We start from the raw sequence: 27,156 nt of genomic DNA on the forward strand, positions 1-27,156 counted from the left end.
AAAACTACGGTAAAAGTGAGGATGCCTCTCAATGTATTCTTTCGTTAGCATGGGCCATTGATAGAGATGGAGTATATGTACATATATCAATTCGTTGTATTTACTGTACTCCGTACAGAACGGTATATATACATTGATATACCTTTGCGTTCGCTGTCACAAAAGTAGTAGCTGACGCATGCGCTCAACGCGTTAAACGCAAAGGTATACGTTTTAGTATATACTGATACACATTTCCATACACTTGTGGTAAACGATGAACCATCTCTAGTTATGGAAATCATCAATACAAGTAGCAACATTTCTTTCGCCAATAATCAAAAAACAAACATCTGTGGATTTGTATTTTTATTTCAGAATACAAGAAAACGTATCGGTACAATTTTATTGTAAATATCACAGAGAAGAGCACTTTCGTTTCTCTCTGCGCTTGCTTCCAAACCGAAGGCACAAATTTGTCTACCGTGACACAAACTTTATGTGAACGAACGTATTTTGTTCTACGAAAACTGCATTAATACTTGCATCCACATCGACGCATCAAAATTGGTATCGGTCAACGTTCAACGGCATATTTTTTGTATATGTTCTCTACGAGAACACGTTGATACTGCCCTCACTAATTATGGAATTGCCATGACGTCAACCTGTTCGAGTCCACCAAAGACAACGCAGCATATGCCCTGACACCACTATTGAAATGCTGCTGATTAAAACCATCATGAAAGAGTCATGACCGGAATTTCCATCATTTGAACGCGATTCAACTCATTTTCACACGGTACACATGACACAAATTATCATTAAATGACTGACGAATTGTCCCCCTACATTGTCCTATGTGTATTATGATAATGATACCTATCTGTGATTTTTACTCTATTCATTGTAAATTTTGATATTGATCTTTGTCTTAGCCATCCATTGAGTTGGCGAGTTATTATTCCAGTTCTAGAATTATTTTCATATTAGCATCATATAGCAATTTATACGCTTCAAATCATGGCCAATTATTTAACTCAAAGCACTCTGCAGCCAACATGGATCTGCCTAAACCGACGTAAAACTTCTCGTCAATTTATCCACAGGTAAGATTGAGTGACTACTTTTGCTGTCCTAGAGTCACCAATTAAAGTGTAAAATAAAACGCTTCACATAGCCTTTGTCCTTTGGAAACGTTTACCAAAGGTTATTTTGGACCGTTTCCTATCTGCCTACTATCAAGCATTTCCATCTTGGTTGTATGACTTTGTTTTGGTTTTCATGTGCCTACTTTTGTAAATACTGTATGATTTATGGAAAGAGCCAGGTGTTTAACGAGGCGAAAATTGGAAGTTGTACTAAATTGGTGTAAATTATTTTATCATTATAAATTGATGTAACAGTCTTGCACTCTTTTCCGTCCAAACACTTATTTAAACCTCATTATATTTAGCCAGAGCTTGGCGGTGTTAAAATAAAATATAAATAAAATAAATATACATCAACATATATTTAGTAAAGTAAAGAAGTATTAAAAAATACCTTCAAAAACAAATTCCACGCATAATCTGTACTTTATCTCTTAAAATACTATAAATGGTTCCAATATACCAAGAATAAAATGCATGCCCACCAATCAGTAAAGGGCCTCACATCCATAAGGAAGGACCCTTCCCCATATTGTGGAAAATTAGAATGGCACAAACAACCATTAAGCCAAGTAGTTAATACCGGGAGTATTTTACTTGCTCTTCTTGAGTCTTTTAATAGGCGAGATTTTGTGCCGCGGATTTCTTCTTCGTTTTGGGCATGATGAGTTTCTTTTCTTCTGTTATAACTTCAGAATTTTTGAATTTTTTTGTTCTTACACACACGTATGAAAATACTTATTATATTATACGTGTGGTTCACTTTACAGGTAAAAAAAAATAATTCGAATTTTAAAAAAACTTAATTTTTGCTGCATGATTAACTCGAGTACGATGCCAAATAACGGAAAATAAGCACTTTTGAATTTTTCGACTGTCCCAAATGACCAAAAAATAAATTAAAATTAAGAAGTGTCAAAGGGTCATTTTTAGAGTATTTTTCAAATGTTTCGCTCGAGGGTTTTTTTTTGGGTCTGGGGGGGATGTGAAATGAAAAGAAAATAACATTTTGGGGATGCAAAAAATTTGGGCCGAAATCAATACTTTCTTCCCCACACTCATATTGTGTGATCACGCGAGAGCGTGATCCACGACATGGGGTGGGGAAAAGTAAAATTTGACCAAGAAAATTATTCGAACTCCAAATTAGACAAATTTTAGACACTTTTAAACAATAGATTTGATTGTTCTCTGATTTATGTCAATCACATTTCCTGACTAAACCATGAGGAATCCAGGACTATGAATATTTTTTTAATTATCTATGGCCAAAAATCAACCAAGTACCAGTACTCCCAGCCCTGGGAAAAATTAATGCATTAAAGTGTTAAGCGAGATCAATTAATTAGTTCTTTCTCCGTCCTAAAGAAATCGATTGCAATTCTATTTTTTTGCATAAGTTCAAAACTGTATGAGTGTGTAAATGGAGAAATAAAGTCCCCAAATTTTTGTCGAGAGTTTCTGGAAATTGGCTTTCCATGAAAACCGAAAACCTCTTCAATTACAAATGATTTCGGTCAAGTTAAGAGTACTGATTAATAATCAGTGGATATGTGCGACGTACACTCGTGGTTCATTTATTCAATATTCAGCTCCCACATGAAATGAAATCAACAAAAGTTCTTCATAATTAAATTATTAGATTTATTCAAAATTCAAATGTCAATCACATGCTATTTGTTATAGCTGAGTTTTTCGATGCTGCCATCGATTTGCGTTGAACTGTTCGGAGCAAATTGGCTAGGCTTCAATGACATACAATCGATTTCTTCAAACAATTGCGGTAGACTATTTAGATCACAGTTGGAACTTTCTTGTCCAAATTCATCACCAACCATTTTGAAATTGACATCAACTCTTGAACCACCTATGTTTGAATGTTCCATTGCTTCCGTATGCACATCGCTATCGCTCAAAAATGAATAGTCGTCTTTGAATGATTCAAGTGCAGCCGATGACAATTCTAGCAACCGATTTTCCGGCTCATACCCAATGTGATGGAATCGATGTGATTCGTTGTCGTGCATCTCGTTGAATTTCATTGTATAGTCGTCAATGCTCTGGTTTATTTGCATTTGAGATGGTTGGAAGTGTGAATCCATTATCATGTTCAAATCCTTGAAATAATCATTCTGTTTGTGTTTGTACGAATCTTCAATTTCTTTGCTGTGATCTTTTCGTTTGTGTTGAAGTAGTCGACTTCGCGATGCATACTGTCTGTAGCACCATTTGCACTGGTGAGCATGGGTTGTAATGCTACCAATATTCGCTATGAATGATGGATTCTGCTCTAGAGCATTCTCGCTTTCTTCATTTTTATACCGTGTTGACACCGGTAATTGTTGTCCTGGATGATATTTCAGGATGTGTGCCTTGCGCTTTGAACTACTTTTGTACGATTTTTCACAGTATTGACAATAGAAACAACGCTCTGTTTTTAGAATCGGTAAATTCAGTTCGTGTATTGAATCAATACGAATCTCCGGATGTCGTTTGGCCATGTGATTTACTAGCATTCCTGAAAACAGAAGTTTTTATTGTAATTTTATTTTGAGATCTTGAGAAAGCTGTTGCCTTTCGTTCTTACCGCGTCGCTTGAACCCAAGCATACAATCTTGACATTTGTATATAAATCGTTCGTAATCGGTTGGTGGCACTTTTGGCTTGAACCTTGGCTTACTTGAAGCCTCTGTTGAATCCACATCTGGCAGTTCATCATCCGATTGCATCGATTTTGAACTCCATTGCACGGTACAGTCTTTTTCCTCAGTTAAAAGTAGATCTTCATCGTTGGCATAATCTTCTGCTGGTGCCTCATCGCGTGATGTCTCCAAAGATTCGCCTTTGATATTTGTTTTGAATTTTTTGCTATTCCTTGAAAAACTTTTTTTGGCATGAATTCGCAGAATATGCTCACGGAGTTTATCTATGAGTGACATGAAAATTGAACTGTTGAAAATACACAAGAAAAAAACAAAAAAGTTTCACAATTCCTTACCTTTTCTTTTGAATTGTTTATCACAGTCATCACAAGAGAATTCTCTAACGTCAGAGTGACTAATGAAAAAAAAAAATAGAATGAAAATCATGAAGCTGTTTGACTCTGAACTGAATCAAACATTTTTTCTATTCGAAACTTCGCGTAGACTGCTTACCTCAGCGAATGTTCTTTCAATTTATATTTCGACTTAAAGTCTTTGCCGCATTCATGACACACAAATCGAACGGTTGAGTGGTTTATTCGAATGTGTTTCCGAACCGATGAGTATTTTGGAAAATCTTTTGTGCAATGTGGGCATTTATACGTCCCATTGGTCATATGACTTTTTACATGTTCCTTAAATACGATTGTGCTTTGGTATCTTTGCGAACAGAACGGACATATGCAAATTCCACTTGGTGAATTATGCGTTTTAATATGCATGCTCAATGCCGACGGGGTTTGTAGATGCTTCAAGCAAATGTGGCATTGAACGGCCATCGATTCCTTATCACTGCAGTTTGAAAGGTGATGTTTCTAGAAGAAGAACAAATGATAACAAATTTGCTTAGGAAAATCAAAACTTCCATGAATCAATTATTCTAAACAATTTCTAACCTCAAGTTTCTTAGCTGTTACAAAGTGTCGCTGGCACGTTTGACAAACAAACCACTGTTTGGCATCAATATTCTCGCTCTCATTTTCCTTTATGGGCTCCTTTTTCATCACGGAATCTTCGACGGTCAATCGTTTGTGTTGTGCATCGACTTTCACTCTTTTGTGTTCGATGTCAACCGAATGCACGATATTCGTATGCTTTTTGTAGTTTAGAAATTTCGAAAAGACTTTACTGCAATAGCAACACGCGTATCGAACTGTCGGCCCTGAAGTGCGTGATAGTTTTGATAGGGCTAGTTTTCGCATTCGAATTGCACCGGTGTTTAATCGGTCTTTGCTCTTATTTGGAGATATAGTTGAGTCATTGTTTTTTATTGGTGTAGTTCGAGGCACTGACTGCACGGGGGGCTTTGTATTGTTCGTTTTATGTTCGTTTTGATGATTTTTTAGTTGTTCATTGTTGCAAAATCGTTCATCACATTTTATACAGAGATATTCAGTGGGTTTTTCTGGTTTCTCTGCGATTAATTGATTCAGATGGTACTTATGCGCGTACTCCTTGCTATATCCAACACGCAACTCCTGCTTTGCAACAATAGACTTACAACACTTGAAATAGAGTTGAGAGTTTATAACACATAGTAGAAGATTTTGTTCGCGGTGCTTCGTAGCCAGTCGCACAAAACGCATCCAGTTTGACGTATCTGTTTAAGAAGAGTGTTATCAAAATGAGTTGTTAATCTTTATAGAAATTGCTAATTTTGATTTTGTCGAATTTTGCAGTTCTACCAAAGCTACTCACTTTCATTTGAGACATCCAATACCGAGTTGTGACTTAAAAATAGCAACGGATTATTTTGATTTGTTTCCCTGTACATTTTGATTTCATGTTTATTTAGTGTTTTGGTGTCTCCTACAAACGGTCCGAATTTCATATCCAACGGAATTTCCCGCTTTGCAAATACGGATTGTTCTGAAAAATATATAGAAAAGTTCGTTGAGTAATTTGTTTCAATTTGCGTTGAATATGTGATGGAATATCTAAAAATGGAAGTTAGAAATACGTAAATGTAACCATAGCAACTGAGTTTGTTTAGAATTTTCATTAGATTAGATTAGACTCTCAGTTATTGTCGTTCTTTAAGGGCCAGTTTTTCAGTTGATGAAAAAAATTATCTAAAAATATTTTGTCAGTCTCACAAAAATGTGCGATTGGTCATCGAGTGGTTGTCCAAAAAGTTGTTTGGTCAATTATACATTCAAATCCGAATACAGTGACGAATTCCAAAAAACTCCTTATTCGAGTTACAAAAATCATTTCGAAGTGCCAGTACCGTGTTCACGATTTGTTTATCCGCAAGAGCTTTACGAACGTGGTAATCAGCTGCTTCCTCAGCACTCAAAGCATGGTTCGACATATCAAAGCGATTTCAAACCTTGTGACCGAATTGCACATCGACAACAAACGCCAAGTATCATTCACTCACGGCCAGATCATCAATTTGTCGATATTGATGTGAAACATTGCGGTTATGAAAAGTATTTGGATATTTATGCAACAACAAAAACTCTAGATCATCGACAATTCTCACCGCGAGAGATCAAACATGATGCTATAACGACTTGGGATTGGCTACAAATACCGAAAACAAGAGGTAGAACCATTCCATGCGATGTTCCAATTCCAAAAAGAGATTTAGACAATACATCAAAAATCAATCGAGCAAACCAAAGCAATTTTGTGCCGAATAGAGGATTTCTGACCGAATATAAGGAGGAATTCACTCATAAAAGTTTGGCCAATCCGGAACTGTACTGAAAGATGACATTTGGATTTGATAAACTACTTACTTGATCGGTTGGCTTCAAGGCTGTTCTCAAAGTACAAATAAGATGTTGGCAAGGTAGCTAGAGCCCGACTTGGTACAAATTTATCCACAACTAGCACTATTAGGGAAAAATATATATCTTATGTTTGGGAAAAATAAACGATTTATGAATAAAATTATTTAAATAATACGTACATGCATCGTCTTTTCGCTTTGTAGTTTTCCTTCGTCGCGATCGTCTCACTATAACATTTCTACCCTGTTGGCTTTGCACATTTTTCTTGATGATTTCCATATCGTTGATGTCAACAAATTCATTTATCGGCGAATCACAGCTATTTGAGAAGAGTTCGTTTGAAATTGGTCCAAGAGAAAAAGTTTTTGGCATCTCTTTTGCACATTCCGATGGGTTTTTAGTCGTTGGGCTGGTATAAATCGATTGTGGTATATTCTCAACTTGCGATGCGGAGTAATAATCCAAACTGTGGTCTGGAACACTTTTGCTCGTATTCAGATATTGTTGGAACTGTTCATCACGAGCCGTTATGTCGTTCACGGCAGCCACTGGAACAAAAAATGACAAATGGAGAATTTATGAGTTTTTTTCGAAAGGAACTTAAATAATTAATGAATATGTTGACTTACATAGCGTTGACATAGTGCTCTCAAGCAAATTTCTCTGTTGATTGGCAGAATCGTTGTTCGATTGCATTGATGTATTTTGCTGATAGTTCGTATTGCTATTCAAAATGCCTTGTTCAGTTCCATATTGGTTTGTATCAATTTGATTTGCATGGGTATTTTTGTAACTGTTAAAAATGAATTCAACTTGTTGCATATCCAGATTTGTATCGATAGATTTTGAAGTGACTGGCATTGTTTCGGTTGGCTCTGAATTTGATACGAAATTCACCGGGATTTGAAAGGGAATTTCATGCAATGAATTTTCTCGCTGATTGAATGAATTCTGTATCCTGCTAATACTTTGCAGCTGATTGTCGACATAGTCCGGGTCACCTAGATCGACTGGCGCCGACAGGATGGGCAACAGTTCACTTGGACACATTGAAGCTCCGTTGATTAGGATATTCTGCACTTGTCGATAAAGTTGTCCATTTTCATCTTGCATCAACACTTCTTGGTCGTTGCCTGTGTGCATTTGGACGGTGATCTGATTCTGGTCGATTGATTCAACATTGTTCAAGTGCTGATGGATTTGGTTGGCTTCATCCGGAATGGAATTCACAATTAAATTGCTCTCATCGATCTGTGGAACATTTGTAATCGGTTGGCCAATAAACGCACCACTCGAATCATTGCTCAAAACTGTAGCCGTATTATCGATATCATTGGTTCGTATAAAAGTATTTACAAAGCGCGGCTCAGAAGACACAATATATTTGAATGATTGCGAATCGTTGATTCCAGCTCCAGACACGTCTGATTCATGCTTTACCAATTCGATCGTGCCTCCCATTTGGTCCAGCTGATTTTCATTGTTCGCTATTGTCGGCACAAATATGACATTGCTGTAGGTGATGCAGTTGCTTGGTACTTCGGATGCAGAAACCAGCGCAATTTCCGAATTTTGATTGGGCAGCTCATTAAAATTCGATGCAATCGTATGAAAAGGTGTGATGACTGCCGTTTGTTGACTATTTGAATTGGTGGCTGGTGGTGGTGGACTGTACTCAGCCGCCGAACACATGTTCGGATCGAATGATTTGTAATGATCCGTGAAAACATATTGTTCCTGCGCAATATTCATGGGTAAACTCACTTCAAAAATAAAATAATAAACAGAGACATCGTAAAAAAACGTACAAAAATACTAATTTTACATTTATTTCACCTTGAATGTGCTTCCCATTGCTGTTTTGTATATCCATTTGTGTATTATTCCGAACACGTTACCCCCACATATTTAACTTTGAAAAAAATCAACAGATTAATTATCGAGTCGATTGTAAAAATAGCAAAAGACAATAACTTTTTTCAGTAAAAAAAGCGAGAGTGAATGAACATGTCAAAAACACAAAAATGATGCAAAATATAAAGATGTAAACAATGACGTTTCTTGCTTATTGAGTCGATGTGTCAAAGCTGTCAAATCGTATTCTCTCCATGTGGAGAGTTTACGGAGAGATTGTATTGCGCCAGGCGTGCGGCAACTCACAAACTACGGACCGTTCATTCATTGTCGGAACCATTTGAAACATATTAACACACACATAAATGTGTATGTTAAGCAGTTAAATAACCGCGCGGTCACACTGAAGTGTATATATCAGCTGCGGCTGTGTCGTACATACTTCATTCATGCTTGTGTAGAACGGAATACGGCAGTGGTTTAGCTGCGTGATACCAACGACAGCAACGACATGACTTTTAGTATTGTTGAGCGTTTGAACACGGTCGGTCGTAGATTGACACTTTTCGCTTTTATTTATTATAAACCGAACAACAACAAACTATAACAAAAAAAAGACAAACAAACGCATTCACCAATACAATCAAACACCCAGACAACAAACCAACTAAAACTTCTAACAGCAGAGAAAGAATAGAGAGAGAAAATATGTGCAATGAGATTTTAGTAAATTTTGTGTTCGGCATTCAGTTTGTATGGCGTTTAGATAAACAAGTGCGTCGGGGAGTGTCGTATAAATGAATATCGACAGAGTGTCTGTCCACGCGATCGGATTATTGAATTTCCAAAAAGAAATATATCTACGAACTGAATTTCAATTGAAAGCGGAAAGTAAAATTACTGCAAATTGTGTAAAAATGTGGTCGAATGGAAACTAAAAGTGAAAATCGATATTTCCATTGGATGAATTCAAGTGTATCGATTTTGCATTGTGAAAGCGAAAGCGCGTCAGAATAATAACAGTGAGAAATTATTGTCTACCAAAGGAAGAAAAAGAAGAAGAAGAGGAAGAAAACCACGATTCACAGAACTTCATTGTGTGAATACGAAATACGAATACAATTTGTTAATTCAGTTCTTTATTTCGTCTTTATTTCTTTTGTCTTCTTTTGTTTGGTTCGTTTTGAGTTCGATCGATTAAAGTTCAAACAGCGTGTATACCACTTGATCGGAGTGCGTATACATGGGCACCAGGCGACAAGAACGATTGAATGAATGTTTTTACTTTGCGTCGTTGTGTTTTTTATTATTTTTTTAGTTTTATTTATTAGCGACATGGCCGAACGTAAATTTACCCGTGGTCTTAATAAACCGGGAATGGCGGCCCAATTACGTGAATCTGTTTCGCAAGTCGTACGCGAAAGTGCAGTGCTTGTAAGTGTTCCGATTACATTATTATTTCGCTTAACATACATATATCAATCTAAATGTTGTTATTTGGTTCGACCAATTGAAGAGTTGATTGGAGTGTGTGGTGGCTCCATAGTGTCGTGTGTGTGTGTCGGTTGTGATGCAAGTTCTTATTTTTGTTTGTTCATGTTTATATATCACACTTTAGCTATGTGTTTGAATGTGGGATGAATGCAGTGAAGTGTTCTTATGCAGACAATGGCTTTTTGGTGCGATTGAACAGGACGTTTACATTCAATGCTGCAGGCAAATTCTGTTGAATCACCAATTTTTACTTGTGTTGATTGTGACGAGAGATAAATCGATGCAAAAGTGCATCAAACGCTGAAAATAGCATGAATAAAAAGGTCTTTCATCAGTGGCTCGAAATGTCACTGATTTCTCCATAAAGCAGTGCACTGACCTTCTTTCGCAAATCGACTGCCTGGAAAACGTGCTCCCGTTGGATATCTACGGTAGCAGCACCCACAAGTGATGACTCATTTTGCTTGTGTAAAAATCGATTTCGCAACCAATTGGATTGTTGAGCAGACGCTTCCTTGTACTTTTGACGCATTACTTCATTGTTGAAGAAGTTTTCATTTCCTTAAGTTGTTTGTGATAGCTCGTATTAAGTAGCGATATTTTGATGAAATTATGTACAAAAACTTGATAACTTCAGTTTATGGCAAGAATTTTTTGGTTCTATCAAGATTATCTTGATTTTAACATCGGGCGACTTAGTAATCTTTTTTTTGTGATGCCTATCATGTGTATTTATAGAAGTATTTATAGTAAAGAACATCTGTTTCCGATGTTGTAGTGGAGAGCGATACAGAGAGAGAGACGACTTGAAAATATGGACGTAAACACATATTTTATGAATTTATTTTTATCGCTGCGTACGACTTAGCGTTTTGGCAGTAACTGCACAAGTCGGCCCGAAAGTCGTTCTTTTCGTATTCGGCGTACATAAATTAGACGAAAATGATGCTCGGATGCCAAACACAAAATCAGGTCGATGAGGTAATCATGAAATCAGAATTCGATGTTTAGACATGGCGTTTGTTTGTGCCATCTCTTATTACGGCGTATCTAAGCACAATAATTTTAAACAAACAATGGAAGTTCTCAGGCGTATGTGAACATACGTCTGGACACACATAATGTTATATGTAAACACACGGTGTTTTCGGTTTCAATTTTTCTTCCATAGATCTATTCATCGATTAGACTTTCACATGGCCAGTTGGTGTATATGCATAAACTTGAGCATTGTTACGTCTCACCCAAATTATTACAATCAGCCGCACTTTATTACGTTGAAACGATAAGAGCGATATCGATGACACCCATGATAATAAAAACCAATCAAATGAGATTGTATATAATACGATTTCCGCCTGAAAGTGTTGCCTCACCCTGTCACGATGAGCACGTATTACATCAAAAACTGTTGTAGAATAACAAAAAATGAAGAACACACGTTAACCGCTCGAGTCACGTTTATCAGCGCCATTAATTGATAAATGACAATCACTTAATATCTAGCCTCGACATTTGCTCGCTGTGTTATTCAATCCTGGGCATATATTTGTATTACTCTTTTGTTCGTGTTACGTTCCGCAGCTAAAATAATAAATTTTTATGCTAAGCATAACATGACGTGCATGTTGACAGATACCATTTGTGTTTGTCAAACTAATTTCGGGTGTTGACCTGCGGAATAAACAACTCCAGCTCACGGACCGATTGAATCGATGCGTGTTTGTTTCAGGAAAGTGGTTAATTTTAATACAATGAACATAAAAATTATATCGATCGCAAATCAATGATTTTCCCATGGATGTTTTTCTCTCCGTTTCAATTCGTGTGAGCAATGAACTTTCGAATTCCAAGCATACCATTTGGGGGCTCGATCAAATCAAGCGATTAATTAAAAAATGCCTGCAAAGTGCTAATTAACATTGCCATTTTTGTATCGGAAAATTTCTCCGGTGCAAAACATTGACTTTTGCGTCGTCGTCGTCGAATGCGTTGCCAATGAATCGTTCCGATTTTTTGCTTGTGCCATAATTCACAAGCCATTCTCTTTTTTCCAACGCTAAAATTTTCACTCGAACAATTTCTTTTCATTTCGCATCTGCTTTTTTTCTGCATTGCAAAATGTCTTCGAGCTGAACCGAAAAGCCGCTGAAGTCAAGTTTAGACTTCTACCTTAACGCAACGCGCGCGTGGCTTCGCAATTGCAATTGTAAGCGAAAGCTCACATAATTATGTGCGAATATATTTGTTATGTGTAAATTTGGAGTTGAACCGTTGAAAAATGACACAGCAGCAATCACGCTTCACACAGAGCGAGCGTCAGCATGCAATGCAGATTCTTGGCGATGAGTCTGCATTCTGCTGCATGCTAGAAAGAAAAAAAGCAACAACGATTGGCTCGTCGTTGCAATGCCACAGACTCACACATGTGATTTGTGTCTGTATTTTTTTTTCCTATCTTCTATGGAAAAATTGCTATTTCACTTCAGAGCAAAGCAACTGGCCTTATGACACATCGTATCAAAGTGGAAATAGAGAGACAATAAAAAAGTGTACATGAAACAAAGACGAAAAAGAAGAAGAAGAGAAAAAAATTCTTCGTTCGCGCGCAAAAACAATGGGTGTATTCCAGAATTCTATTTGATAGAATTACTCACATTCACATCCATTAAGTGAGATTCACATGTGCATGTACATCGTATAGCCTGGGAGCTACGGAAAACATAAAACGAATGAAAATTGCAAAAGAAATCGGTTGCCATATGTTTTTGTTATAATTTTTGTGTCGATTTTATACTTGGTTGCCACTGTATATCATTGCGCGTTGGGCTCAGTGCTCCATGACTAACGTAGATACATACTATACAGCTGAATCATAATAATGGAATGAAAAACAATACGCTCTACTTTTCGCGGTGGAAGTGGCGGAGAGAGAGAGATAAAAAAGTCATGTAATTTTTTTTTGGTCTTTTTTCTCTTTTCTCGTCTACTATTTCGCTGTTTGCATTGAATTTCATTTATATCGTTCACGGTCATTGTCTGGTAATTCAGCAAATTCTTTGCGAAGAAATTTTTCTAGATCTAGTATCTTGAATTTGTGAACGAAACGACGACCATTTGCAAGGTATGAAGCGAAGTCAAGAAATTCTCGCCATTTATTATGGTCATTACTGTTCACGGGGGGAAAACACGGAGTTTATCATCACAAATTATAATGAATGCTAACATTCATCGCGTTGGATTTTCTCGGATAAGTGGTCACTCAAACTTGGTAAATTTGCCCCGTTTTATGGATCCGTAGAAATCTCTGCGCAACTTTCGCAAGTTTGCTATTGCTACCGCTTTTTTTTCTTAATGCGACTACTTCGTGCTTTGTAGCCATCGTTTGAACCAGATAAAATTAAACGGACAGACAAAATCCACTAGGCAAATTGATTAATTGCGTGATCTCAACTATTTTCATTGAAGACACTTATTATCATAAACCGCATATATCATAATAATCAACCCATAACTGGTTTTCTAGACAAACTGGAAATTCGCAGAGAAAAGTAGACCACCGTATCACTTCTGCTTTACGCAAATGAGTGACATGCGGTTTTTGATCTCTCTTTTTACCATCTTTTCTTCCGTACGTCCATCACATTTCGGCGTTGTAACGGTATGCTGAATCAGGCGCTGCTCTGCTGATCGATATATGTATATATTTGTCACTGGCCGATTTCATTCTATTTAAAGAATAGTTCGTTTTTATCGCCGCCGAAGAGGGCTGTTGACACCCATAAATCATTTCGAGCCAGCAAAGAAATATCGGCTCACCGCGTATGGATGAGCACCGAAGCGTACCTCTGAACAATAATGTAATTACCTTTTTAAGCCATATATGCATATGGGATTCCGTTGTGAAGACGACTTCTAGTCATCAAATTTGTATCTGATAAAAGCAAACAAGTTTCATGCACATCATATTTAGGAGTGGCCGGTTCATTAAACCTCTCTCTCTCTCAGTCAAGCGACAAAAGTGCGCGAATATTCGAAATTTCCATCCGTCTTCTAATAAATTCGCCTCGTTTTATGAACTCACATTTTACCGAGAAAAAAAAGTAGTTAGTTTTTTTTCCCTCTTGGAAAATCACTTTCTCGTTTTTGATTTGACATTCGTGTGATGCAAAGTAAACATAGTTCCTGATTCATAGACATACATTTCGAATTCATTCGGTCGACGCTCCATTGGATTATGAGCCAAGAATGTTTTTTCAGTTCATCGTGACGCCCGAATCGGCGAAGTTGTGTTTAAGTGAAACCTAGAAATTCATCACCTTGCCAGTTCAAAAATCGAAAATGTTTTTCATACAAAACGCCCTAGAAAAGTTTTTCATTCAACAAGAAAGCAATTCATTGGCTTTCTCAATTCAAGCAGTAAAAATCATTTAATGAATCTATGTTCCGTCAATTCACAAGCACAAACCAACATTCAAAAATTGTGTCTTCCAATTAACGGTTGAATTTTGGGCCATGAAATTCGGAGCTCCACATTTTCGGCTCTTGCTTTTTACAGACACTATTTTTCAGTCGAAAGAAATATAGACGCTTTTTGTAAATTGAGTGTTACATTTTAATGAACTGCTAAAACCATTTTACCAGACAGTTATTAAGCAAGCACACTTCAAAGCGTTGTTCGGTAGTTGTTGGGATGTGACGTAAAAATAACAGAGCATTAAGACCATAAAAAACACCAAATATGCATTTAAATTTTCTCTATTTTGAGTTTGAGTGATTCTTCAAGCAAATCCCAAAAGGAGAACAATGATAATCTACGTTTTGGGTTTACTTCGTGTAGAATACCTCTCAGAAAAAAATTATTTGATTGGACGTGATTGAAATTGCATTGCGATAGCCATACTGCCATCGTTTCATAATGTTGTCGACGACGAAGCTATACAAGTGACTGCGACACACATTCACATGCACGTTTTTATGAGTCGGTCACAAAATCCGACAAAAACTAAACAGCGACTGCGTTTTGTTTTTCACATCGTGTCATGTGAATATCGAAATTGGTCTCTCTGTCTCGCTCAATGCCATCGTTATACTACTGTATGGGATTAAAATGAAAAGATAGTGTAACGATACTTCTTAGTAAATTCAATGTGTAAATACAAACCATAGAATTTATTATTATTATTTACACGTTTCAAACATCCCACCGGTTTATGTGTTTGTTCAACTATAAAAACATTTGATTTATTCACATTTAATCGACAAAATGAGAAATCTTCGATGCATTTTTGTTAACTTGTTGCAGTTCTTTGTTCACATTTGGGATTAAACATATAAAAAAATGAAGTTTGTCTATTGTGCATAAAAGATTAGAAATGAAGTATTTAAGGCAGTTTCATTGTGTTTCGAGCGAATGAAAAAAAAACTGAAATTCTTGGTCGTGCATCGAATTTAATATTTCGTGACTGCATTTTGTTTTGATGAAAATAAGAAAAGAAAAACTGTCATCAAAATGCGTCTCGCATGCCATTTAGAAGACGCGGTTTAATAATCGCGTCAAAACAGAAAGGCAGCCAGATCTAAATTTAAACAACAAATATTCTCTGAGTCGTTTTGTGTTGCACTAGAACGAAATTCCATTTCACATATGTTGCATTGCACATTTTTTTCCCTCTGTGCACAAATGAGAACCTTGATGCCACTACGATTCATATTGTAAGTGCATGATTACAAATGAACATCGGAATGTTAATCACATGGAAGACTTTCAGATGCGTCGCCTTCATCGTTGATGAAGTTTGCGCTCGGCTTCATTACACATGCCCAGACACACAGAGAGCGCAATTCTCGTTCATTTGATCCAGCAACCTCACATACTGCGCATTTGAAATACAAGTCTGCATCGTAAATTAATTAGGGTTTAATTAAGATTTTAATAAATGGAAAACATCTCGAATCTCGAGGCGCTTTGTTTGTATTTCCAGCCTACAAATCGCCACTTGAAACAGCAGGAAATTGTGAAACGGTCATTTAATCCCTTTGTTAGAGCACTCACAACCAAATGTTAACAAACTAAATGGGTTTGTGTTCACGATGTTGAAAAATAGACCATTTGATAATCATTTGGGCTGAGAGCCTGAGTTAGGTTTAATTGAGTTCACCGTGCAATTCCATTTGTTTTTGTTTTGTTTTTCAACTTCAATTCCAGTTAAATTTTAATTTCATTTCACTCTTCCTCCTCGAAACACTAATAAATCGTACCATGTGTAACACAAAACGGCACATTAAATAAAACGCAAACTTTTACTCTCAGATCCATCGTATTACTTTTGAAATCATAAGCGTGCAATTTTGAGGCTCTTGCATGATAGTTTGTAATGGTTCAACTAAATTACTATACTATCATCGCTGTATGATTCCGTAGGCCATAATTCTGTTCTATGCTTCCGACTGAACATGGGCATTTGCCAGTATACGCTTTGGGCTTGTGAATATGAAAGTCACTGAAGGAAGGAAACGTTTATCGTTTTTCAGTTTGTTTGCATGGGTTTTGTTGATTTGTTGATATTGCAATTGCAAATTAACTTTGCAAACTGAAATATCATTGCCCGCTCACGTACGGGATGCGTTTGTTTTTTTTTGCAAAAAAGGCGCTGGCTTGACTAAACAGCATGTTATTTTCCATTCATTTTTTAAGTAGCTGCCACGTTTCGTATGGCTCACAAATTTTACTGGTTTGCCGTTTCTCTTGCCATATCTGTTATCAGGACAAAAATGACGATAAAAAACTGAGTACAGAAAAAGCATAAAAATCCAAAAACAATCACAATCGATAAACGGTTTCGTTTCATTGTGGAAGAATTATGTTTCGTTTTATAGTCGGTGATGTTAAAATTTTTCACTTGAATTCACATCGATTTGATGCCAACCATTTTCTCTCGATCATTTTTCTGATAATAATGTCTCTTAACCAATCGATGAACTTTGCCCGCACCGGCCATTCAGAGGCTAAACACAGCCAATCACACTGATGATCTCATATAAATTTTACATGAATCATTTGCCTATTTATAAAATTAAAAAAATGACACCAGGCCGATCGTAAACAATCACAAGTCGTTTTAACGAACGCTGTCAATAATTTGTGCCTATTTTATTTCCAAACCAATGATTGAATCGATAGCTTTCCTGGGCGCGTTTCAAAGTAATTTTCTGCATTGTTTATGTCGACAGCGAATTCATTGGCAATTCTCAATGTGCGCGCTCAAACTTTCATTCAACATTGAATTTTTTTCTAATACGGTGGTGTTGCAAATAAGCTAATCTAGCGAGTTTAAATGAAGAAGCCAACGGCTATGAAAAAAAAACATGTTTGGGACAGCGGAGAAAGAAATCGATAGATTGAATCAGCGCAAACGATACGAGAGACAGCTCAAGAAATACCATTCGCGGTGATAGCGAAAAAAGAAGAAAATGAAAAATGCGCAGTTTGCACAGAGAGACAATGAGTGTTTCGACGAGAGTCACACACATTGAGACCGGGTAACATGTTCGCATGAATGAAGATGTTTGCACGATATCGCATTAATGTTGCTATTCGTTGAATATGGCAGTGCTGCTTTCGACTAGCGCTGTCACTTGTCTACCAACCGCAAAATCACAGTTGTTTAATATGAATCGTGTTCTTTTTGGCGCTGATTTGATTTTCACCATAATTATGCGCGATTATAACAGGCAAACAACAACATTGATGCCAATAACCTGATAGTCTACTTTGAAACCAATCGAACTGACTGCAGTCATTACTGACACGATCTTCTGATATATTAAGCACCAAATCCATTCTGAAATCCGTTTTGTAGAACAACGTCACTGATTGATTTATTTTGTAATCATTTTTGATGAATTGCTGCCGCAATTGCTTTTCGTCACTGTTTTAAATGTCCGTCCACACTGTTTATGTATAGGCTGGTGGTTTTTTTTTCATTGGAAGAAAAACCCACAAATACTATATCAATACTTTAATGGGAGAAATGTCGAACCATATATACGAATGATTTAATACCAATGTTTATTAGACTTTCGAAAGAGAAAATTTCTCCGTTTTTCCTACATTTTCTTTGTGTTTTTTGTTCTTCAGAATAAGCCGCTAGCCGTTCAGCCAATTGATTTTGAAAGTTTTGTTGCCAAAAACAAAACACTCATCCAAAATGATCCACAACGCGAGCTTCTTATTTATCCGACTGACGATGTATCGGTGAGTTCAATTCATTTAGTAGAATATTTGTGGAGAATTTTTTAAAACTTGTTTTCTCTTCTATCTTGAAATGTAGCAAGTTGTCTTACCACGCAAATTCCGCACTACTTCCAATTTCATACCCATATTGCCAACACTTAAAAAAGAAGTCAGTAGCACGAAACTGTCAAATGGATCGTTGAAAACAAATGGTTCGCCTTCGTCGAATTCTCTGGCAGACGAGGCCAAGGATGAGAACATAACAAATGGTCATAATCCACCATCCTCACAGTCTCATGGGCTGTTGCTCACGAGACAAGCTCTACACACCTATCAGTCGAATAACCACCTCGTCCATTACAAATACAGTGCGTACAGTGGATCCTATCATGAACTACCCAAGTAAGTGTGTGAACATGAACATGCAATTATGAAACTTGAAGCGAAATTTTTATTTCATCCGAACGAATTCAAAATTGTGAATTGTATTCTTAACTTTTTTCATTTGTCTTTATGCAGATCCTCTTCAGAAAGCACCAACAAAGAAGAAGTGTACGAAGTTGATACCGATCCAGATCGAATCGACGAAGAAATGACACGATCACAAGCTGATTCTATAACAAAACAGGGATATTTATATAAAGGACCAGACACAGCCTCCGATCGAATGTTTGCTCACATTGGATCAAAGTCATTTAAACGAAGGTACTGCTACTTACGTCAAGAAGTTGATGGAACATACATTCTGGAATTGCACAAAGATGAAAAACAATGTGAGGCCAAGGCGACAATTGTCATGGACTTTTGCACTGAAGTCGTGCAGGTATGTTGAAGTTGAATTTTTGTATTCGTCAATATCGAATTCCTGATCGCAAATCTGATGAAAAATCAATAACATTTTCAGAATCCAAAACGGGGACGATTCTGTTTTGAACTTCGAATGACAGCCGGTCACAAATCATTTACATTGGCCGCAGACAATGAAAGTGACATGCAAGATTGGTTAACAAAACTGCAGTCAGTATTAAATCAGAACAAAATTCAAGAAGACACACGATCCGCGACACTGGAAAGGGAAAAGAGTAAGAGTTGTTTGTGAATTTGAAAATGGCCAATTTTTCAACTTTCCCCATTTTAATCTTTTAGCACCAAATCCGAATCAAAATCCGAATATATTTGGAACGTTGAAAGGTTTGGACCAAAGTATGAATCCGCAACTCATGAAGTACGGACGAGAAACAGATATTTCGATAGCACAAGCAAGGCGAGAACATCGGCGCAAGCTATTCAACTGTTATTCGCAATTGTTGCGACCAATCACACACAATGAAGTTATTGATCCGTACAGAGAGCAATTTGGCCACAGAATATTGATCAAATGTGATAGTTTAAAGTTTCGATTGCAAACACCCTTGGAGAATTGTGAGAAGGAAACATATGTACAGGCTGAGCCATACTTTACGAGCTTAGCTTTGTACGATGCTAAGAATGGGCGCAAATTAACCGAAAATTTCTACTTTGACTTGAATTCGGAGCACGTGCGAGATATGATGGTCACAAATCAAAACACGTTAACAAATGGACAAGCCAGTGAAACAAATGGTGTAAATGGAACCGATGACAAACCTAAAACAATTCAATATCAAACATTGCCCAAAGAATTCGATGCGCTGCCAGCCGATTGGATGAAGAGACCCAAACAAGCCGTTCTAAACGTCACCACACCACATCCAGACGTCTTTTTAGTGGTAAAAATTGAGAAAATTCTCCAAGGTGGCATCAATAACACGTCAGATGCGTATTTGAAGGCGGGAAAAGATCCAAAAATGGGACCTAAATTAAACAAGAACGTAAAACAATATTCGCAAAAAATTGGACATTATCGCATGCCATTCGCGTGGGCAGCACGACCACTGTTCCGATTGTATAGCAGTGACTTGGATTCAGCCATTGAGTTTCCGGCGATCTATCGACAAGATGCAAACAAACTGAAAGACGAAGATATTCTGAAACTACTGACAGAGTATCGAAAACCGGACAAATTCAGCAAACTGACTGTGATACCAGGATTCCTGAAAATCATGACCGAATCCATTAGCGAGTTACCAAACAGTAAGTGGACGATTTTATATCTATCGATATATAAAAAAATATCTGATCCAACTATCTTATATTTTCGCCCAGATTGCATGCCTTAGATTCAATCATCATTTATTGCTTGTCTATTCAATACAATTTTATTGATACTCCATTTTAATGACTCTTTTAATAACACAATGATCTTCTTTCAATTCATAGATTCCCTCACGACAACATTGATGCCGTTGAAACCATTCCCGATGCCACCGACAGCTGAACCGTCATTTGAAATTGCAGAATTTTCTGTGAATTTAGATCGTGACATGTATCCATATACGACATTCGTGAACCACCTGTTCATCTATCCACAGTCACTGAGTTTCGATAGTCAGAAGCTATTTTCGCGCGCTAGAAACGTCGCTGTAACCATCGAAGTAAGAGAGAGTGATACGGAAGGAGCGAAATCGATACCGGTAATTCTATAATCACAATTATTTCTTCTCTCATTCGTTCGTTCGTCGGTTTTTTCTATTATATGTTATTAAATGATTATCTCTTGCAGTGTATGTACGGTAGAGCAGGTCAATCAATGTTGCTCGATAAGATTTCTTGTCCAGTGCTACATCACAATACCAATCCGACGTGGTATGAGGAAGTAAAGATACGATTGCCATTGAATATAACCGCCAATCATCACCTTTTGTTTTCGTTTGTTCACGTTTCGTGCGATTTGTCAAAACGACGCGATGCAAACACATCATACGAGAGTGCCGTTGGATACTCGTGGATGCCGTTGCTATCGAAAGGAAAAATTAATGTGGAAGAACAAGTTTTACCCGTTGCCGCTGCACTTCCTGGTAATGAAATAAGTGCTATAAAATATTCAATTAATGTTGATGTTATTATTTTGGATTTTCAAATTGTGGTTTTACCTTTTTCAGCCGGTTATTTGGCAATTCAACCGCTTGGATTGGGCAAAGGCGTAAGGATTCTTATCCATTTAATGCACATTTTTTCTAAATTATTTTACTAAATTTTTAGAATTTTCTATTTCAATTTGGGATTTTTGGCAGTTTTTTTTTTAATTATATAACAATGCTAATCCAATTTTCAATCACTAGTTCACCTTCTTCACACTGATAAAACCAAACTAACCAAAGTTAATTTTTTATTTGTGAAATTCTTCTTTCATGCTGCACACAATTAATTTTCCCAGCAGAATGCAGGTCCGGATATTCAATGGATTGACAATCAACGGCCGATCTTTGCGATCAATTTTCGTTTGGAATCGACTGTTTTGACCACCGATCAACATTTGCACAATTTATTTGTACATTCGGAACGTTTGCTGCAACAAGGAAAATTGACCGCACAACCGGCTGAATCGGAGACGTGCAAAATTCTAAAAGCCGCTCACGCCATTCAAGTCAAATCTGTAATCACATTCTTGCCGACGATTCTCAATCAATTGTTCACACTGCTGGTTAATACGACGAGCGAAGATATTGCATTGAATGTGATCCGATTGTTGATCAATTTGATTCATACGGTAGCTGAGGAGGCTGGTCGTAAGGAATTGATTAATTCGTATGTGAAGTTTGTATTCCAAACAACACACTTCCTACCGAAAATGAACGGAAATACGGTGCACAGCGAATTGTGCCGATACCTGCCATCCATCTTAAATCCAAGCAACACTGACTTTTTAGTAGTGAACAAATTCATGAAATACTCCAACATCTTCTTCGACATTATTGTCAAAAGCATGGCTCAACATTTGCTGCACTCCGGTCGCATTCGAATGCATCGAAACGAACGGTTTACCGATGAATTTGAGGCGAAAGTCGAAAACTTATTTGAAATACTCGTGCCATATCTATTTACACGTCACAAAGATCTGCCAAATGAAACACAAATTCTCAACAAAAACCTGTCAGTATTTATAAAACGCTGCCTAACGTTCATGGACAGAGGTTTTGTATTCAAGTTGATTCGATTGTATTTGGATCGCTTCTCATCATCAGATCTCCGAATTTTACATGAATACAAATTTGGATTTATGCAAGAAATCTGTTCGCATGAACACTATGTTCCATTGAATCTGCCAATTTTACTGTCACCAAACTCACGCCAGCCCAATTTGATACAGCGATTTACTTTATCGGAAGAATTTTGTCGGCAGCACTTTTTGGCCGGTATTCTACTGCAAGAAGTGAAAAGTGCTTTAAACGAAGTGGGTCACATTCGGAAGATGTCGTTGAATGTGCTAAAAGAGATTTTAGCGAAACATGACTTGGATGATCGATACCAAGGCAAAGGACAAGCAGCTCGTTTAGCGATGATTTACATTCCGTGGCTTGGAATCGTGATGGAGAATCGATCACGCATTTTCGACGGGAATGAATGTCGACCAATGGATTCTATGTCAATTTGCACGAGCCGATATTCAACAGGTGGCAGTTACGTATTTGGCCGTGATTCATTGGTTAGCTCGAACAGTATTATGTCGGCAAATAGTACGCCAAAACTTCGATCACGACTCAATCAAACTAGCCCGTGCCGTACTTCGCTTTTATTGAAGGATACAAACTATTTGGCCGCCATAGCAGGTCAACAACAAATCCTCCGCAATGGCCATTCGACAAATTCACTTGACTCAGAATGTTCAGCACTCTCGAACGACACAACAATACTGGGAAGCTTAAATACTCAATCGGATTCAACCATTCGACCGGGACATGCACGCTCGATCAGCATGGCTCAGCCACCGATGATACCTCGACTCGATAAATTCAACGAAAGTGAAACAAAAGACTTACTCATTTGCTTCTTGTTTGTTGTAAAGAATTTGAGCCAAGAGCACATGATTCTCTGGTGGCAAAATTGCACAGAAAGTGAGACAATTTCATTTTTCGGGATTTTAGACTATTGCCTGATCAATTTCCGTTATGTGGGCAAAAAGAATATCGTGATGAATGTTGGTTATTTGAATACAAAGCTAAAGACGAGCCGTTCACATACTTTGCCAGCGCGTGTATCACCGCAAAATGGAGAATTCCCGCATGAAAGCGGCAGTAGTGGAACATTGAACCACAGTAACACCAGAGAAAATTTAGTTGAAGAAGCGACACGGTCACAGATTGCCTCTTTAGAATCGAGTTTAGCTGCTGAAGTCGGGCTCATAATTTTGGATTGCATGGGACTGTATACACTTCAATTCCGTGATAAAATGCTGGATGGATCAGTACTGCCAAAACTGGCACAAGTTTACCTTCGATTTTTACAGTTAGGTCAATCAGAGAATCTATCCAAACATGTTTTTGCTGCTCTTCGTGCATTTATCAATAATTTCTCGACTGCGTTATTCCGTGGCAATGCCGCTTTATGTGGCCAGATTGTGTATGAATTGCTAAAATGCTGCGATAGCCGTTTGACATCGATTCGTCAAGATGCATGCGCCGTTCTCTATCTGCTAATGAGGAGTAATTTCGAGTTCAGTGGCCGCAAGGGACTGACCAGAGTACATTTACAAGTCATTATTTCAGTGTCACAAATGATTGGAAATGTAATTGGACTGAACAATGCTCGTTTCCAAGAGTCATTGTCGATGATAAATAGTTATGCGACAAGTGATAAGGCAATGAAAGGAACGGGTTTTCCAACCGAAGTTAAAGATCTGACTAAACGCGTACGAACCGTTCTAATGGCCACCGCTCAAATGCAAGCACATCACATGGATCCAGAACGGCTACTTGAATTGCAACAATCTCTTGCTAACTCATATTCAACGCCCGAACTGCGTCACACTTGGTTAGTCACAATGGCCCGAAATCATGAACAAAATGGTGATTTGTCCGAAGCTGCAATGTGCAACCTGCATATTGCCGCTCTCATCGCAGAGTATTTAAAATTAAAAGGTAGCGGTTTTGTGAATTGGGGAGCCGAAGCATTTGGTCGAATATCTAGAAACATCCCAGTGGATGAAAAAGGCCTCAAACTGGATAGCGGAACACCAGACTCACAATATACCGAACAAATGTTATTGGAACAATTGAAAGACTGCGCTGAGTATTTGGATCGGGGCGAAAGATATGAATGCTTGGGGGAATTGTATCGATTGATTGTACCGATTTTGGAAAATAAACGAGACTACACTATGCTAGCACAATGCTATGAGCACTTAGCACAAAGCTATAGCAAGGTCAATGAAGTCAATCGATCGGGAAAACGCATGCTGGGACGATTTTATAGAGTCGTTTTCTTTGGACAGGTGTGTCACACATTTCTTTTTAAGTAGAAAATACGTTGAATTTTAAAAATGGTGCATTTTCTTGAAAAATATTTTTCGATTGCAGATTTACTTTGAAGAAGACAGTGGCGTTGAATACATTTATAAGGAACCAAAGCTAACTTCGCTAAGCGAAATTTCCGAGCGTCTTTATAAACAGTATAAAGACAAATACGGAGCTGATTGTGTGAAAATGATTCAAGACTCATCGCCGGTGAGTAGAACAAAAACATTCAAAATGGCTCAAAATTCGTAAAAACGGATCAGAGTTGGAAATCGGGGTATAGTTCTATAAAAAAAAAACTTTCAGTTTAGAAGAAAGAAAAAAAAAAGAATCCGCCACCGGGTGGAATCGAACCACCAACCTTTCGGTTAACAGCCGAACGCGCTAACCAATTGCGCCACGGAGGCGTATATTTTTATGTGAACAAAGTTCTATCTTCAATCAAAGTGATACTCTATTTTTTATTCTTTTTGCCTTTTCTGTTTACAAACCACAAAATTCGGTAATTTTCGTTTGGTTTGCATATGATTTGCATGAAACGTCGCACTACTTCGTTTTGTTTTGCCAAATGAAGAGCAATGAATTTGAGGTTAGAATAGTTGTCAACGTTGAAAAACCCAGATGTATAACTAAACGATTGCTTTGCTTGGAAGCACTGAATAACATACTCGAACTAAACAACAAATTAAAATTTGATTAACGGTGTTAATTTAACACATGAATCTATTTACAGGTAAATGTGAATGACCTTGACCCAAAAGTAGCCTATATACAAGTAACGCACTCGAAACCATACTTCTGCAAAGATGAGTTGGAAACACGGCAGAATTTCTTTGAACAAAATCATGATGTGGACACATTCCAGTTTGAAACACCATTCACCAAGAACGGCACCGCCCACGGAAGCGTTGAAGAGCAATGGAAGCGGCGCACCATTTTGACAAGTAATTAAACTGGCCAAATAATTTTGGGACCATTTTCAATACCAAATACTAATATGAATTATTTCGTTGCAGCAATGTACTCGTTCCCATATGTGCTGAAGCGGATACCGGTGAAACACAAGCAGGCAATCGAACTAAATCCAATTGAAGTTGCCATTGATGAAATGCAAAACCGAGTTAGTGAACTGGAAGAGGTTGTTATGCCACCGATCGATGTGAAGAAATTGCAATTGCGATTGCAAGGCAGTGTTGCTGTTCAAGTGAATGCAGGACCTCTTGCGTATGCTAACGCCTTCCTCAATCCCAAAGAGAACGGCGAAGACAAGTATTCCGAAGATAAGATCGATGAATTAAAAGATATTTTCAGGTAAAATGATTGTATCATTTTGATACTCATGCTTGATTTTGATTCGATTTCACAAACAACAGCAAATGATGTATTCCATTTTGAATTGCAGAGAGTTCGTGTCAATTTGTAATACAGCACTTCAAGTGAACGGTCGCATGATATCAAATGATCAACGCGAATACCATGCTGCACTGAAAGACAATTATGAAAAACTCTGCATTGCTTTGTCTGATTTGCTCGACGAATCATTTTTACCAATTGACGAAAGCAACTCAGTGCATCGAAACAGCCTAGCATTGTTTAGTGCAATCAGCGGAGCCCCAAATAACTCAAGCACAGCATAAAGATCAGACAAATCTATCGTATCAACATAACATCTTCAAATTTACTCTACACTCTTATGACATTTACTGATATATTAGATGCTTTTATTAATTCAAGAATGCCGAGATAAACGCAGGAATCACATAGGTACCGGAAAATCACAAGACACGCACAGGATATTTTTTATAAACTCTTAAGCAAACCTAGACAATTCACATTAGCATGAATATTAGAACAGCCTTCTGAGAATTATTTTTAGAAGCTTCATTGGAATAAATCCACAAAAATGTATTAAATCAAAAAGAAACGATTATGAGTTTAATTGAATGAAGAAAAAAACGGTCATTTCAAATATTTTTTTTTTCGATTACACTTTAATTTTCGGTTTATTGCTATTCGTTTAGTTGGTTGTGATAATAGAGTCACTTGTCAGTGGAAAATATAAATAGTGCTTATTTATGTTGGAATGTAAGCGAATAATTCGCACAATATAGATATTGTACTCATTTGATGTCTAAAGCTTTAATAGCGAACATAATGAGTAGATTGGAATTTTAGCAAAGGAATTTTTCACATTTTCTTTTTCAATAGACGATTTTTAAAATGAATTCAAAGACCATGACACAATGGATCAGGAACTAGCACGATAGAATCTATATTTTTACCACACCGAAGCCAATTCAATTTCAAGTAGCACAACGCACAATTTCGATTGTGGAATAATAGAGATAAAATCGTTTCATTTAATCCTATTTTATTCATCGCAAAACGATGGCATTAACATTTGTGTGTGTGTATTATGATTTACGAAAAAAAAATAAACTTTATCAATATTTCATTCGAGTCATCATTTCTAGTGTTGTAAATGTTTTTTTAGTGTCTATATTGTCGCTGTATATTTGTTTTCTCTCATTTTTTTCTCTTGATATTTTGATAACTTATAATAGAAATAGGAACGAATCTATGATCAAATCGAATAATAAATATTAACCATTAATATTCTCATAGAAA

The 27,156-nt window shown here is 37.2% G+C and overlaps 2 protein-coding genes and 1 non-coding gene across 6 annotated transcripts; 1 reads left to right on the plus strand and 2 right to left on the minus strand.

The window, feature by feature from the left end:
- Nucleotides 1-2,753: 2,753 nt before the first annotated feature.
- On the minus strand, nt 2,754-8,740 carry LOC129568626 (uncharacterized). Its single transcript, XM_055446744.1, has 10 exons — nt 8,410-8,740; nt 7,203-8,336; nt 6,753-7,121; nt 6,580-6,675; nt 5,531-5,701; nt 4,729-5,432; nt 4,286-4,647; nt 4,129-4,187; nt 3,718-4,056; nt 2,754-3,648 (listed from the first exon to the last, which is right to left on the minus strand). The coding sequence occupies exons 1-10, from the start codon at nt 8,444-8,446 to the stop codon at nt 2,804-2,806; spliced, it is 4,116 nt and encodes a 1,371-aa protein (XP_055302719.1). The 5' UTR covers nt 8,447-8,740; the 3' UTR covers nt 2,754-2,803.
- On the plus strand, nt 8,711-27,156 carry LOC129568625 (dedicator of cytokinesis protein 9). Of its 4 annotated transcripts, none has more exons than XM_055446741.1 (15): nt 8,711-9,449; nt 9,746-9,861; nt 18,062-18,178; nt 18,255-18,559; nt 18,677-18,980; nt 19,062-19,239; nt 19,304-20,269; nt 20,456-20,709; nt 20,799-21,093; nt 21,178-21,218; nt 21,453-24,506; nt 24,592-24,738; nt 25,262-25,472; nt 25,545-25,839; nt 25,931-27,156. In XM_055446741.1, the coding sequence occupies exons 2-15, from the start codon at nt 9,763-9,765 to the stop codon at nt 26,163-26,165; spliced, it is 6,501 nt and encodes a 2,166-aa protein (XP_055302716.1). In that variant the 5' UTR covers nt 8,711-9,449; nt 9,746-9,762; the 3' UTR covers nt 26,166-27,156. The 4 variants fall into 4 exon arrangements, with proteins under 4 accessions (XP_055302716.1, XP_055302718.1, XP_055302715.1 ...); XM_055446742.1 differs by having other exon boundaries at nt 8,945-9,449; nt 21,456-24,506; XM_055446743.1 differs by having other exon boundaries at nt 8,757-9,861; nt 21,456-24,506.
- Nucleotides 24,862-24,935, minus strand: Trnan-guu (transfer RNA asparagine (anticodon GUU)). The gene has a single exon. It is a non-coding gene; the product is annotated as a tRNA-Asn (tRNA).

The sequence above is a fragment of the Sitodiplosis mosellana genome, unplaced genomic scaffold, assembly GCF_009176505.1.
Source record: "Sitodiplosis mosellana isolate CC-2019 unplaced genomic scaffold, AAFC_SMos_1.0 Smas_scaffold_21, whole genome shotgun sequence".
In the NCBI taxonomy this organism is placed as follows: Eukaryota; Metazoa; Arthropoda; class Insecta; order Diptera; family Cecidomyiidae; genus Sitodiplosis; species Sitodiplosis mosellana.

What these genes read in the sequence shown, in the direction of transcription:
- LOC129568626 (XM_055446744.1), bottom strand. Translation starts at nt 8,446, where the DNA reads ATGGATATACAAAACAGCAATGGGAAGCACATTCAAG. An exon ending in GAGCACTATGTCAACGCTAT is followed by an intron (nt 7,122 to 7,202) that starts GTAAGTCAACAT and finishes TTTTTGTTCCAG; the next exon opens with TGGCTGCCGTGAACGACATA. An exon ending in ATTGGATGTCTCAAATGAAA is followed by an intron (nt 5,433 to 5,530) that starts GTGAGTAGCTTT and finishes CTTCTTAAACAG; the next exon opens with ATACGTCAAACTGGATGCGT.
- LOC129568625 (XM_055446740.1), top strand. Translation starts at nt 9,703, where the DNA reads ATGTTTTTACTTTGCGTCGTTGTGTTTTTTATTATTTTTTTAGTTTTA. An exon ending in ATCCGACTGACGATGTATCG is followed by an intron (nt 18,179 to 18,254) that starts GTGAGTTCAATT and finishes CTTGAAATGTAG; the next exon opens with CAAGTTGTCTTACCACGCAA. An exon ending in GAGTCGTTTTCTTTGGACAG is followed by an intron (nt 24,507 to 24,591) that starts GTGTGTCACACA and finishes TTTCGATTGCAG; the next exon opens with ATTTACTTTGAAGAAGACAG.